General features: G+C 36.6%; 1 protein-coding gene across 1 annotated transcript in view; it reads left to right on the top strand.

The window, feature by feature from the left end:
* The window catches only part of PCNX2 (pecanex 2), a 373,081-nt gene that overhangs the window by 99,826 nt on the left and 256,631 nt on the right, over positions 1-16,624 (top strand). The window contains exon 13 of the mRNA XM_044004215.1: positions 5,307-5,478. Coding sequence (XP_043860150.1) covers positions 5,307-5,478 — 172 coding nt within the window. The remainder of the gene's footprint in view (positions 1-5,306; positions 5,479-16,624) is intronic.

Consider the following 16,624-nt stretch of genomic DNA (forward strand, 5'->3'; position numbering starts at 1 on the left):
TTTCCTTTGGGTAATTGATTTTTTTTCCCCTCTATTTCTTTTCAGGAGGCTAGCTGGCAACATATGAACAAATCTTAAAAACAAAAAAAAACAAAAGGAAAATAAAAATGAATTTCTGGTGGACCATTTATTATATTCCAGGCTTTTCTGCATTAAACTTAAAATCAGTTAGATACATGCTAATAGGCTTAGGACTCAACAAAGGAGAAAAAACCTGAAGGCATTCCAGACTTTTAGGAAATCAGGCTAAGAGCTCAGAGTTTTGTTCTTGTTTAACTTTAACATTTTATTTTTTCCAGTTACATGTAAACATTTTTAACCATTTTTTTTTACAATTTTTAGTTCCAAATTCCCTCCCCACCCTCATTGAGAAGTCAAGCAATTTGATAAAGATCATACCTGTGCAGTCATGTAAAACATATTATTCATATTGTGAAAGAAAACAGACCAAAAAAAAACCCCAAGAAAAATAATGAAAGTTTAAAAACAGCAAACTTTAATCAGCATTCAGATTATATCAGTTTCTCCTCTGCAGGTAGATAGCATTTTTCATCATAGGTTCTTCAGAATTGTCTTGGATCTTTTCATTGTTAAAAATAGCTAAGTCATTCACAGTTGATCATTGTAAAGTATTGCTGTTACTGTGTACAATGTGCTCTTGGTTCTGCTCACTTCCCAGTTTTTTCTGAAAGCATCCTGCTCATTATTTTTACAGAACAACAGTATTCCATAGTAATCATAGACCACAACCTGTTCAGCCATTGCCCAATTGATGGGCATCCCTTTAATTTCCAATTCTTTGCTACCACAAAAAGGAACTCAGAGTTTTAATGGAAAAATCCAAACATAGTCTGATGTTAATCATCAATATGGATAGTTCTACTACACCCTTAATCATAAGTAGTCTTATACTAGTGTCCCTATTCAAAGCACAATTGACCTAATTCACATGGGTAAGTAATAATAAGAGAGGTAAACAATGTGAACTCCTTCCTGCAAACTTTAAACAAAGAAATCCTATAAAACTAAATACATAGATCTAGTCTGTCTTGCTCATTTATATTGTAACTCCCTAGAGGTTAGAGGTCATTTTTGTATGTACTGTTTAGCTCTGCAATACATAGTACCTAGGGGAGAAATTCAGTAAATATAAATCAGATAAAATACAAATTCCTTTTAGCCTTGTCACTTTCTACCTGAATATAACAAAAATTACCTTGAAAGTTATTTGAATGTTAACAGTTAGGTCACACATAATAGCCCCAAATCTATCTTTTCCCAAATCTAATAACCAGAAGATTACCTTTCTTATGACTTTCTTACAATGAACCAAAAAAGCAGATCATCAGCTAATTCCACACATTTGGCACAAGGATTATGAATCATCAAGACCCCTGTTTCAAAGGGTGACAATATGGATCTCTAAGAATAAGGCATCCTAAGAATAAGGCAAACTTAGAGCTAGGTAATCTCCCTTTAGAAATCATCTGGTTGTTTCAGTTGCAGCTTATATATTTTATTTTTTTAAAATGCTATTTAATGGAATCATAGATTCAGAAATGGGAGGAACCTCAGAGTTGACCTACTTGATCTCCTCATTTTCCACTTAAGGAAGATCAGGCCCAGAGAGGTGAAGTCAGCTGGCCAAGTTCACATGAGTAATAGTAATAATAAGCACTTATGTATTGCATTAAGGTTTGCAAAGCACTTTGAAAACATTGTTATTTTATTCTAATAACTCTGAGAGTTAGGTGCTAGAATCTTCATTCTACAGACGAGGAAACTGAGGCAGAGAGAGGTTAAGGATCTTGCTCAGTGTCACACAGCCAATAAGTGTCTGAGGCTGGATTTGAATTCAGGTCTTCCTGACTCCAGTTCCAACATTCTACCCTTTGTGCTACCTAACTAAGCTAAGGGTCAGATCCTTTGGTTAGAAACCAGCCTCTTTCCACTGTACCACATTCAACCAATGTTCAAATGGTATGATCTTGCATCTACTTGCTCTCACAGATACCTTTTTTGATGCATGTTCCAGCTCATTATTGACACCAGCTTGGTCAGTAATAAGCTTTGTGACCTTGGTGCAAATACTTTTCCTTCCTGTGCCCCAGTTTGCTCATCTGTGCAATTAAAATTTAGATTTTGTAAGGGAAAGTGCTTTTGGAATTGTAATGTGCCCTACAAATAGGAGACATTCTTAAACTAGAGACAGTTTCCATAATAACAGTGAAAATCAGTAATTTGAAGAAACCTGGTGCTTCCTGATACAACCAATTCTTAAGTAACACAAGGTTTCCATGTCTCCTTTTCTCTATTCATGTTTTCTCCACAATGGGCTGTGGTACACTTGTGAACACACAATGTAGTACCTATTGGGACTTATAGAGGGAGGGGTTGTTCTTGAATACAGTACTTGAATATAGTAAAAAAACTTTGATAATCCATGTCCATTTCCTCTCTTAGTTGCAGAGACAATGCCATCTGCAGAAAAAAGTTACTTGATCAGAGCTCCTTATACCAATGAAGTCCTGGGCCCCTCTTATTCTTATTCCATCTCTTCCCCCTCAGTCCTTACCACTCTGGGGAAATCAAGGCTCATGAATAGAGCAAGACAACAATAAAAGTGATTCATCAAACACAAAAGAAATTAAATACTCAAATAGACTTGCAGAAAAGATAGAAAGTATAAAAGCAGATAATCCAGAGGGAATTGACAAATCACAAATGTGTTGGCCATAGGTAAGAATGTCCCATAGCTCCCAGCCAGCAACCAAGTGTCAGTGACAAGGAAAACATGTTGATGGAAAGGAGATTGTGTTTCTGATATGCTGCAGGCTTTCCAAACTCAGGGGCCTTCCTCCCTGCCAAGAATACTCTTTGCTAAGCTTAGTATTAGTTTCAGTCCTGGGTGGTGGGAAGGGGGAAGAAGGTGGGGGAAGGAAGGACAGTTATTAAAGTTTTTTCAATATGATGCAGTGTGGTCATATGTATAACTCACTCGACCTCAACCTGAAACATGAAAGTTACTAAGAAAGATGATTGCCTCAGGTCTGAAAGGACTCAGTAAGAAATTATTTTATTCCATTCTTGAAAATAATAGTCGCATAGACTATACTATTCATCACAAGGTGTGTAGGGAAATGTCTATTGGTAAAACTTTCTCAACCAATATTTTTGCTGAATTGTGAACAAGATGTGGGTTTTTTAATCCCATATGTGAGCAGTTTAATGGAAAATTGGAATGCTTAAGCACTCAATAACAGAAATTGATCTATATTTCATTGATTTGGGAGCTCCTTCCAATGATGCAGATTACAGCCTATCCATGCTGACCCATTCTGTGTCACTCTTGTTCATGACTTCCCAGAAGTTTTCTAAGAGAGGTGTATTCTATGTTTGATACATTGTAATGAAAATTTTTATTATATGCTTGTTATTGAAACATCAGTTCCAACAAAGATAGATATGAAAGATGTTTTAAAATCATATAGGATATATTCCAATGCATTTTGAGATGTCCTGATAGGCCTCTCATCACATGGGAATTCATGAAATTCTATTGAAAAATGAAAAACCAAACCCTAGGGTTTTTGTTATTCATACATATATGAAGAATGTAACAAGACAACCAAGAAACTTTATTACTTTGTGTTCTTGAGGATTGAAGAAAATAAAACTGCATTTTGTAAGGCCCATAAATTAGGAATAAATTTAGGATGGTTTGGGGATACAGTGTGATATGGGAGAATGAAGGTAAAAATGAACAGGGTAATGAGGTACTGTGCTATGTAATTGAGTCTTGAATTTTTATTTCATAAATTTGAAATACATCCCCATACTAAGTAATCTTTGGCCTGGTTGAATTAAAAAAAAAGAAATTTCAGATTAGTAGTAATATAACAGAAGTCTCAGCCTGGATTAGTGCCAAAAATTTACATCCCCTAAGGACAGTATATTTTTCCATCATATTAAAAGAGCCTCAGAACAAGATTTTATCCTTACAACAAGATGGACATTTTAAATTGCATTTCCTAAATACAACTGATGGAACAAAGAACTTGATAACTCTCCTTACAAAGACACAAGTATATTTCTATTCACTAAGAAACATTTTTATATTGAATAAAAATGTGTTTATATTAAGTAATATTTTAGTATCATGATTATGAGATACAAAGGAAATATTTCCATACCCAATGACATGGACTTGATTGGATGAAAAGTGAAATTTCAGAGGGTGCTAGTAAATTTCAGTCAGGCATAGGGCCCAAAACTCCCAAATATCCAATCCCTATTGACAATGTGTCTTTTCCTTCACATTAAAAGGTAGTCTCAACATAAAAGCATTTTCATTTCATAAATACTAGCCATTTAAGTTACATTTCCTAAGTATAAAAGGGCCAAAGCAGTGACTGTAAAAAGATCAGATCTGAAGTCATATTGCTATCATTTTGATTAATCATGCTCAAACCATCCCACGAATTACAAGAATATAATGTAACTTATTTGTCCTTGAGCACACTGCCCAAAGAGGGTGCTTTCTTTAATCATCTGTGACTTTAGGGATGCTCCTTAAACCAATGTTTGTTGGTATTTTAGTTCACTGGCTAGGGAGATTTGGATTCTTTTCTTGGTTCTGCCATCAACTTACTCAGTGACCTTGGGAAATTAATTTCACATCTGGGCCTTGTTGGGTTTTTTTCCTATCTATTTAAGGGTAGTATGACTAATTGCCTCTCCTTTCTAATAACCATGTTGTGAAGGTGCAGGAGCTGATGTCTGACAAGCATTTAGCATTCCTAGAGAAGTGTTTGATAAATGGCTGGTCGTCACTGCTGCATTAGATCATACTCACTTCTTTTAGATGTTTAATTTGTGGTAGTTCCTATCTTCATGAAATGCCAGGCATTTGAAACCTACAGCATTATAATTTCATATCTTATTAAGGGTGGAACAACCAAAGTGAAAACACAGAGCAGATGATGGCTTAATAATAATAATAATAATAATAATAATAAAAATAGATGTTTTATCACAGGGGAAAGTGATGTTAGATCTAGATTTTCTTCATGGAGGGTAATTACATTTTCAGGATTGCTTAACACGAGGCTCAATAAAGAAAAGCATGATATGATTTTGGGGTTTCCAGATTAACCAAATGCCCAGTATTTTCCATTATGTTTGGGGAGGTTTCCTGCAACTTGATTTATGTATTTTCTAACTTGTTCACTCATTCTGTAGACTTTGGTATGTCAATTCAATTGATGCTGCATTATCTCTTCAGAAATTTTGTGTTTGTTTTCTAGGGACACAACCAAATAATCACATACAGCAGACCCATTTATTTTTGTGTTCTTTGTGGACTTATTTTGCTTCTTGACATGGCGGCCAAGGCCAGACACCCTCCCAGTTATACTGTGTATGGTCTGAGGTTCTTCTCATCAAGGTCCCTTCAAACAGCCAGAGATCACTTAATAGGTAAGCTGTTTATGGCTTGTGGCAATGACATAAGAAATAGCCTGAGAAACTGTCTGTAACCCTGCCCCACCCCCAATTTTCTGCTTTCCTTCTGATCTACATTTGTTTTATTTGTACAAAACCTTTTTAATTTAATGTAATTGAAATGATCCATTTTACACCTAACTCTGTCTCTTTTTTTATCTATAAGTTGTTCACCCATCCATGTTCTGTGTTCTTCTAATTTTCTTATAACATCTCTCTTGATATTTGGTCATATATCCATTTTGACCTTACCTTAGTAAATGGTGTAGGATATTGGTCTATGCTAAGTTTCTGCCATACTTCTTTCTAGTTTTCCCCCAATTTTTTTTTTTTACCAAATAATGAATTCTTATCTCCAAATCTTAAATTTTTACACTTGTCAAATACACGGTTATTATGTTTATTTGCTGCTGTAAATTGTATGTCTACTCTATTCCATTGCTCTATCTTTCTATTTCTTAGCCAGTAGCAGATGGTTTTGAGATAATAACTGCCTTATGATATAGCTTAAGATCTGGTGCTGCTAAACCTCCTTCCTTTTATTTCCTTTGTTGTTGTTGTTGGTTCTTCCAAATGAATAAGAAATGTTGGAAGGGAGGGAGGAACATGAATTCACCCCTTGTCTTGTACATCATGTAGATGATTTTTTTTTTGCAGGGTAATGAGGGTTAAGTGACTTGCCCAGGGTCACACAGCTAGTAAGTGTTAAGTGTCTGAAGCCGGATTTGAACTCAGGAACTCCTGAATCCAGGGCTGGTACTTTATCCACTGAGCCACCTAGCTGCCGTAGATGATTTCTTAATTCTTATATTTAAATATTTGCTTATTGTCACATCTGCCTTCTATATGTGCCGTGGTCTCCAGCATGCAAAGGGCTGGTTACACTAAACTCCTGTGCCTTACCACTGGTGTTCCATTGCTCTGAGAGTGGTTGGCAAAAGCTAAAACTAAAACTTGGAATTTGAAGAGGAATTTCCCACAGGTTAGTCTTGAAGAATGGCCCAAGTGATCATGAGCAGAAGATGCTACAATAAAACACATATTGACCACTTGCTGCTATTGAAAATTCAAGGCTGAGGCAAAAGGAGGGCATTGTGACATAGTTATTATTGAAGCACTCTTCTTCATGGGGCATCTCTCTTTATTTTATTGAATAAGATGTTGGAAAGGGACAAATAGCAGGCATGGGAGTAGATTTCCCGGGAGAGTCCTGGTAGTAGAAATTCTAGAGAGACATAGAACTTGGGAGAGGGGGTGGGGGAAGGCAGTGCATACTGGTGCCTTCTGTTCATACTGCTTTCTCCAGTCTTATATTGTTTGCAATGCTGGTGAGGTGTAGTACATTATTATTATCCTTCTCCCACTCTCCTCTTATCAGATGAGCTCTTAATCAGAGATTGTCATTCTCATTCATTGCATTGTCTCTTCATCCATTCTCAGCATAAAGGGATTAAGTTTAGAGAAGCCATGGGTTCAAAAGTAAAGGAAAATTTGAAAAGCAGGTGATGCTAGATTTGGCTATTCGGTAACAGGGAGAGGCTTGGTAGTTAACTATGAAAGCACCTTCTGGGTCCCAAGCCAAGAGCCACCTGAAATGACAAAGTCTTGATGGAGCAGATCTGAAGCGGTATTTGATGACATCCAAGAATGGCTTGCCCAAGTCAAGATGGTCACTCTCATGCCATGCCGTAAACAAGAGAGGATTTTCATTGACTTGAAATCCTAGTCCTGTTCCTAGGGGATACTGGACCACTAGGCCATGCATCCAAGTCTTGTGAGTGACCTAGTACTTGGCATTGAACAATCCATACAGGGAGATAGAGCCTTACCATCCAATGCCTCTAAGCAATGAGCAGAAGTATAAATGGGAACATATTTTTGTACTGTATTATCCCTGGGTAAACTTTCCTGTAGAGCTGGAAGAAAAAGGGCTATGGGAAGAAACTCAGAGGTGACATTGATATGTTCTACTCTGACTGTAGCAGTGTCCTGGCCAGATGGACATTGGCCCAATCTCCAAATAAACTGCTTTACCTTTTAATTTTTTTGCATGCATGTATAATCTCCCTTCCTGGTTTGTAAACTATCTTGAGAGCAAGGGTCTATATTGTATCTATCACTATAGTACTTACTGTGCTTTGCACATAGTAGATGCTCAATACATACACACACACACACACACACATATATATATATATATATATACATATATGTGTCTGTGTGTATATATATTTGTTGAATGATAAAATGTTGCTTGATTTGAAATTTCTAGAGCTTGCGCCATATTAGGAAAGGGAAATAAAACCTCCATCCTACCAAATCCTGAGCACCATTGACCTTCTTTTCATGGGAACAATAATTCATATTCTTATTATTAAACTACATTATAGTTTAAGTTTTTGTAGCCTATCTTGGGCACCATTTTAAACCAGAACCACTATTGATATTATTCCTTTGGGTATTTCTATGGGTAGAGGTATTCCAGATCATAAACGAACAGTATTTAAATGGAACAAAATATTTTGGTAATTTAATAATACATAACTCACTAGCTTTGTTATTCAGGAGGCACATGTTTAAATTTTGGCTTTGCTGCTGACTTAACTGTGTGACCTTGGCCAAGTCTCTTCTCTTCCAGATTGAAATCCTGTGATCCAAGTCTTGTGAGGGAATGTCTGTTCCCTTGTCTGCAAAATGAGAGGTTATATTAGATGACCTCTCAGGTCCTTTCCAACTCTTGATCTTGTAAATGCTTTTGATGCTGTCTTTGGAGGAAAAAGTTGCTTTAGATGAATTAAATTTATAGTTCGTTTCTCTCCAAATAAATCCTTCCTCATTACTGTCATCTCTACTTCTAAAAAAAAGTTTAATAAATGCAACAACATTTTTGAGTCAAAAGGTTACAGTAACATCAGAACTTAACAGTAACATGAAAAATGTAATTTATTTTTGAAATCCCAAACCTTAATGTATGTTGTATAAGCTTGGGGTTGTTCTCCCAGGAGGAATCCTTGGTTCATGATGGATTATTGACTTTTGGTACATGTTCATTTTATTTCTCCTCAACTCATTTTGTGAGGGAGAAATAGCAATAGGGTATGATATGATGAGAGAGATAGCAAAGGATGAAGCATTCTCATTAGTAGTTTTCATTGGAAATTGTTTATGCCCTCATTAAATTTTCTTGCTTGCTTTCTTTCTTGTCTGAATGTCAAATTCAGTTGTTATTTCTTTTTTTTATTATTTTTTTAACAGGGCAATGAGGGTTAAGTGACTTGCCCAGGGTCACACAGCTAGTAGGTGTCAAGTGTCTTAGGTCAGATTTGAACTCAGGTCCTCCTGAATCCAGGGCCAGTGCTCAATCCACTGCACCACCTAGTTGCCCCTCAATGTCAAATTCAACAAGTAAAAGTGACAGTTAAAAAAACCAGCAAGCAGACTCAATGATTTCTGGGATAAAGATAAATAGGGATGGGGGGAGGGGAAGAACAATAGAAATCAATGGAATAGAGGTGTTAAATATATTAACTGGGCTTGCCTGGAAAAGATTATGGTGAAAAAATCTGAGTAAGAGAAAGGAAAGAGGTGGACTGTATGTTTTTAACATTATTTAAACTATGTGAAAAAAGGATATTTCGATAGTAGACCCCTTAGAAAAGCAGATATTCATCTTGAGATGTGTTATGCTCTGGGGCCAAGATACTTAAGAGATCTAATACTTTCTTGATCATTAATTCATTTCATCAGCAAGCTGATTAAATTGCCCCATGGCTTTACCAGGAAACAAGTTATATTATAGAATAAAATTCAGGAAGGTTTATTAAAAGTAATTGTAAAATAATCATGCAAAAATTGAAATGTAAATTTGTATTGCTGTCTACCACCATCACAAGACACTCATATAGTCCTTTAAATTTTGCGAAAGGCTTTTCTTGATTATTTTCCACTTAGTTTTCTTTCTGGACTGTACATAGTTAACTTTATGCTTATTACATTTTGGGGTCTTTAGATGTACTATTCTGAATTTCACTCTATATTTGAACATAAACAAATTGGTTGAAAATGGGAAATTGTGAGGCTTTTCCTTTTGAAACATTTTTATGCTTAGATTATAACTATTCCATACAGGAGTTTTCAGGGGGCAGCTAGGTGGCACAGTGGATAAAGCACCAGCCCTGGATTCAGGACAACCTGAGTTCAAATCCAGCCTCAGACACTTGACACTTACTAGCTGTGTGACCCTGGGCAAGTCACTTAACCCTCATTGCCCCACCCCACCCCCAAAATACTGGAGCTTTCAAATGTTTAACTGAGGACTTGGACATAATTCAAATATTCTGAGGGTCCATTCCCATTGCCATCCCTTGCAGGTCTAAGAAGAAGGAAGGAAGGAAGGAAGGGAAGGAAGGAGGGAGGGAAGGAAGAAAGGTAAAATTGAGCAGGAGACAAAAGAGAGTAGGAGAAAAAAGTGTATAAAATACATAATTTAAAAGATTTGCTTATAATAATAATAGCTAAAATTTATAGAGCACTTTAAGGTTTGTAAATTATTTTACATATACTATTTCATTTGATAGTAGATAGATGAGAAGGAACACATGGTTTATTAAAAAAGAACACAGGCCTAGGATTCAGAAGAACCGGGACTGATTTGCTATTACTAACTGAGCAGTATGACATTGTCCAAATCACTTAGTTCCTTTGGACTTCAGTGTTCCCAAGTGTAAAATTATCTGGATGATCCTGAAGGTTCTTTATGGCATTGAAATCCTAAATGATTCCTGTAAGTATCAACAATAATGGTCATGGTGGTGCTATCAGTTGCCTCACTTTAGCTCCTTATGTCTCTGCTGATTTGCATTAGACATAAGCCAGATGGTGCATTATGTTTGAACCAAGCTTTCTTTTTTCTGAGTTTGAATGAGTTGAGCTTAAGCTTGTTTATAACTCTGTTATTTTTATTGAATGTCTTAAAAGCTAAATGGCGTTTTGCTTAAGATCAAATATGTTTCTGGCTTTCCTGTTGGCATATGAATAGTTCACTCCTTTGCTAGTGTCAAATTTCATATGCTTGGGACATACAGTGGCTTTGAGGTTTATCCATTTTAATTGCTGCTATTATCATTTTTAAAAATGTCTTGGCACTTCTGATTTTTTTTAATTAATTTTTTTATTTTTTGGTGAGGCAATTGGGGTTAAGTCACTTGCCCAGGGTCACACAGCTAGTAAGTGTCAAGTGTCTGAGGCTGGATTTGAACTCAGGTTCTTCTGAATACAGGGTCAGTGCTCTATCCACTGTGCCACCTAGCTGCCCTGACATTTCTGATTTTTTAAAGCAGATTCCAGTATTTTCAGTGATGAGCAAAAGTAGTCTAAGGGTCCATTGATTTTGTTGTTTTTCAGTCATGTCTGACCCTTCTTGACCCCATTTGGAGTTTTCTTGGCAAAGATATTCTAGTGGTTTGCCATTTTTCCCCAGCTCATTTCATAGATGATGAAACTGAAGCAAAGAGAGTAAAAGGGACTTGCCTAGGGTCACATAGCTAGCAAATGTCTAACATTGGATCTAAGCTCCTGAAGATGAATCTTCCTAATTCCAAAGCCAGTGCACTATTCACTAAACCGTCTAAACTGCCCCTTACATTGATTACCTCCATTCAAAAACAATTACCTTTGTTAGGTAAGGTCTCTTCTTGATTTAATCAATCAAAAAGAACCAGGTATTAATGGGCCTGGCCACCTCGTGGAATCCATCAAAGACATTTCAATTAGGTTCAACTGGAAATCTTTCCTGATAAGATGAGGGATTTGGTCATACTCTGAGGAACTTGTATTTTTTTTTTTTTTTGCGGGGCAATTGGGGTTAAGTGACTTGCCCAGGGTCACACAGCTAGTAAGTGTTAAGTGTCTGAGGCCGGATTTGAACTCAGGTACTCCTGAATCCAGGGCCGGTGCTTTAACCACTGCGCCATCTAGCTGCCCCTATAAATAATTTTTTATTTATTTTTTGGGGGTGGGTGGGGCAATGAGGGTTAAGTGACTTGCCCAGGGTCACGCAGCCAGTAAGTGTTAAGTGTCTGAGGCCAGATTTGAACTCAGGTCCTCCTGAATCAAGGGCCAGTGCTTTATGGAACTTGTATTTTTTAAAAAAGCAGGAGCTATTTCAGAACTAGGAGATATTTTGAGGATCTCAGAGCAGAGAGGAAGAAGTGGCGGGGCGGGGGGGGGGGAGGCTAGAAATGTGGGAACTTCAAGATCTGAAGTGGAAAGAATAAGCAATAAATGGCCATCAAAAAAGGAGAAAGATAATTTATCTCTGGCAGAGGAACAAGGAGATTCAGAAGGACCAATGTCCCTATAGTCATCTTGGAGTGAAAGATTAAGGCTAATGCTACCAGTTTTACCAACCTTCTCAAGGACTGAGGGAAGTTCTAAGAAGAGGTGTTTTTCCCCTGCTTCCCCTCACAATACTTATCCCCTCCCAATACTGTAATATACTCTACTGCTTATTTTCCCAAACACTCTAAAAAGCTTGGATTTTGCTTTGACCACAAAGAGGCCAGGAGTTAACTAGCGATAAATATAAATGTGTATTAAGGCAGAATGCTAAATCTCTGTTTAAATTTTTGGAATTATCCTAACTGGGGGCTTGAAATAATTGTGATTGTACTCCTATTTTTTCCTTTATATAAACTCCCTAAAGCAACAGAAAAGGGAATCATGTAGACCCCAGGGCCATTATATTGACCCTAGTCTTAAAGTGAATTAATGATGATAAGAAGGTGTTAGAGTAAGACTCATAGATTTAGAAGAAGGGTCCTTAGAGATTGTCTAATAAAGCCGTATAATTTTGCATTATCTTCTATGAAGAAATGAATACCCAAAGAGTTTAAGCAGCATTCCTACAGTAGCAACTAGCAGAGGCAGGATTCAAACCCCAGCCTCTCTACTTATATATCCAGTGTTCTTTCCCAAGCACTGAATACATTCTTCCTTACAGTAAACTATGCCCCATAGAGGAAAACCAAAATTTATGTATGTTTGACCCTTCCTTCTTTGTCACACACAATCCAATCAGCTGCCAAGACCTGTTATTTCTCTCTTTGTGATATCTCTTGTTCTATCTCATTCTCTCAACTCTCACTGAAGTGACCCTTTTTCTAAAACCTTATTTCTTCTTACCTTAATTACCAGAATAGCCTATTCCCTGGTTTCATTGCCTCTGCTTTATTCCAACCCCTATCCTGTTACTACCTAAGTCATGTACCACACTGAACAGGTCACTCCTATTCTCAAAAGCATTCATTTATTCCCCTTTTGCCTATCAAGGAAAACAAAAATTCCTAATTCTGGCATTTAAGACTGCCTAAAATCTGTCTCCAACTTACATTTCCAGCCATATTTCATACTATTGAAAGGTAAGGGCTATTTCCCTTTTGTCTTTGTATCTGTAGCAACTAGTAAAGTACTTGGCACTTGGTGCTTTCAAATGCTTGTTGATTGATACTCCTAATTCCAAAGCCAGTGCACTATTCACTAAACCGTCTAAACTGCCCCTTACATTGATTACCTCCATTCAAAAACAATTACCTTTGTTAGGTAAGTGCTAACTTACCTAACCTCCTGTCATTCCAGTGTCCAGCTAGAATGCCCAATTCTCCTCCCCCAATTCCAGACAAAGCCCATTATATTGTGGAGACTTTGAATACCTGGCAAGAGATTCTGAACTTTTCTAAGTACACAATAGGGTATCATTAAAGAGTTCTGAGAAGAGAAATTACAAGACTAGCTCTTTACGTAAGGAAAATTAGTCTGAGAGAGGTATGAAGAATGTATTGATTAGACAAGGGAGAGAGTGGAGGTAGGAAGTTTTATTAGGTATCTACCACAGTAGATACCTAAGCAGTAGAGTATATACTCCCACTTTCTAACCAAAATAGACTTCTTCAGCCTCTTTTCTTGTCCTGTTTTCTCTTTCTACTATTCATCTTTCATGCCTAGAATACGGATACCATGTCATTCAATCACGTGCCACCTCCTCTGTGAAGATTTCACTCATCTTTCCCAATATAAAAGTGGCATCTTCCTTCTCAGATTTCTCATTATTCTCTACCTTAGACCTCTTATTTTTGGTTTTAAAATTTTATTATTTAGCCCTACATTTTCCCCAATTACATGTAAAAAGAATTTTAAAATCCATTTTTAAAACTTTGACTTCCAAATTCTCTCCCTTCTCTCCACCCCCGCATTGAGAAGGCAAACAATTCAATATAAGTTATACATATATAGTCATGCAAAACATTTCTGTATTAGTCATGTTGTGAAAGAAAACAGACAAAAACTTCAATAAAATAAAGTTTAAAAAAATTCAATCTGTATTCAGCCACCATCTGTTCCTTCTCTGGGGATGGATAGCATTCTTCATAAAAGTCCTTCAGCGTTGTGTTGGGTCATTGTATTGTTGTGAATAAGTCATTCACAGCTAATCATCTTACAATATTGCTGTTATTTTGTACACAGTATGTTTCACTTTGGATCAGCTCATGTAAGTGTGTCCAGGTTTTTCTAAGATCATCCTGCTCATCATTTTTTTTTTTTTTTAGTGAGGCAATTGGGGTTAAGTGACTTGCCTAGGGTCACACAGCTAGTAAGTGTTAAGTGTCTGAGGCTGAATTTGAACTCAGGTACTCCTGACTCCAGGGCCAGTGCTCTATCCACTGTGCCACCTAGCTGCCCCTGCTCATCATTTTTAATAGCAAAATAGCATTTCATCATAATCACATACCACAATTTGTTCAGCTATTTCCCAATTGATTGGCATCCCCCTTAATTTCCAATTCTTTGCCACTAGAAAAGAACTACTATAAATATTTTTATACCCAGACCTCTTATTTTTACTTCCTGACTTCCTTCATACCATAGTCATATATCTACCTGTCTATAGGATCATAAATTTTACGGTTGAAAGGACCTTAGATAACAGGGAGATATTTCCCTTCCCCCACTCCACCCCAATTTCAAGTTTTTCTGAGAGCAGGATCTGTAATACCTCTAACTACCTCACATCAACATGTAAGATAGTGCCTTGTACAGAGTAGACACTAAATGTGTGCCAATTAGATAATTGTTGTCTCACATTTCTTAAGAGGGGCATAGAAAAAGAGAATATTCACTACTGTGTGATCACTCCTGGGATCGAGGTAGGGATAGGGAAGGGAAAAATTCTAGTGATGAGGAGCTGTCCATTGGAAGCTCATTAAAGGGAAGATGGAAGGCAGTATTAATCTTGCAAACACCTAAAAACATCCACATAGCAAATAGTCATAAACTCATTTTTTTGAGGGGCAATGAGGGTTAAGTGACTTGCCCAGAGTCACACAGCTAATGTCAATTGTCTGAGGTTGGACCAATTTTTAATTGGGGAGTGTTAACTAAGCAGCTCGCAGCAATATTGGGGCAAGGAAGGAGACCGGCAGCCTCCCTCAAAACAGAACAGGATTTATTTTAACAAGAATGAACTTTAAAAAAAAAAAAACAACACATACACAAACAGGATCAGTAGGATCAAGGGAAAGGAAATAAAATGGGGAAAGGGAAATTATACAACCTCAAAAGATACCACCGCTCAGGAATCAACTGAGAATACACAGCAGACCTCCTGTCATTCCAGTGTCCAGCTAGAATGCCCAATTCTCCTCCCCCAATTCCAGACAAAGCCCATTATATTGTGGAGACTTTGAATACCTGGCAAGAGATTCTGAACTTTTCTAAGTACACAATAGGGTATCATTAAAGAGTTCTGAGAAGAGAAATTACAAGACTAGCTCTTTACGTAAGGAAAATTAGTCTGAGAGAGGTATGAAGAATGTATTGATTAGACAAGAGAGAGAGTGGAGGTAGGAAGTTTTATTAGGTATCTACCACAGTAGTCTAGCAAGGTGGTGATGGGGTGGGTCCTTTAAGAAGGTGATGATAGAATAGAAAAGAAGTTAAGGATGCAAGGAATATTAAGAAAAGAAAGATGTCAAGATTCAATAGTTGAATGAACATGAGTGTTTAGAGACAGGGTGAAATGTAATTATAAAATTTTGGACATGGGAGACTATTAGTAATGAGGCCACCAACATAACACAGGACCTCAGAATGAGAAGTATGCTTTTGGGGAAAGAAAATTCATTTTTGGAATATGGAATTTGAATCCTCTGGGTAGTTAAAATTATGTGTATGGAGTTCAGAAGAGTGTCAGAATTGTCGATAGAAACTTTGGATGCATCTGAATAGAATTGTATTTGAATCCATGGCAGTGAGTGATATTGACAAAATACAACATGCAATGTGAAAAGAAAGGAGGGGACAAGAACTAGAAGATAGAAGCATCAATCTTAAGGTATTGACAAAATGCTGAAAAGTCAATGAAAAAGACAGGGAAAGAGTGGATAAAGAGGTAAAGTCAGTAGAATCTAGGGTTTCACCATGTGGGATAGAGCTTGATGTTATGGGATCTAATGAGGTTTTTGAAATCACATTGTAACCCCTGTTTCAAAAGAGGCTATAATTTCTGTTACTGTAGTTTTAAGGGATATTTGGAATGAAATGTTTAAGATTTGGTATTTAGGTTTTGCAATTTATTAAGAAACTGAGAAGAGTTTCTGCTTATGGAGAAGGCAGAGAGAAAGAAGATTAAGGAAAAACTTTTTTTCTTGATAGAATTATCAACTTATTTATAGAAGCATTATAAAGAGAATTTTATTATAAGGGAGCCTGGGGAGAAACTGTTAAGAGTGATGGGTTAATCAAAGCTGAAAAAAAGACTTTTCTCATCATGGTTAGAGAGAAGCTGCAGAGGACAGAGAGAAAAAGGATGGGGGGGGTCTTCTTTTATTATGAAACTATTTTAACTTTTACCTTTTAAAGTGGATTTTTGAGAAGAGACATTGATATTGTAATTGAATTGAATGGTGCAATTGGATTTTCAGAAGTGAAGTCTGCATTTACAGTAATGATTTTAAAGTGACTGTGATATTTCTCATAGGTAAAATATTGTAAATAATAATTTACATATTTTATTTTAAAATCCATTATTAAATACATGTAATTACTCAAATATTCATTTAATTTTAGG

Source organism: Dromiciops gliroides, chromosome 4 (assembly GCF_019393635.1).
Source record: "Dromiciops gliroides isolate mDroGli1 chromosome 4, mDroGli1.pri, whole genome shotgun sequence".
In the NCBI taxonomy this organism is placed as follows: Eukaryota; Metazoa; Chordata; class Mammalia; order Microbiotheria; family Microbiotheriidae; genus Dromiciops; species Dromiciops gliroides.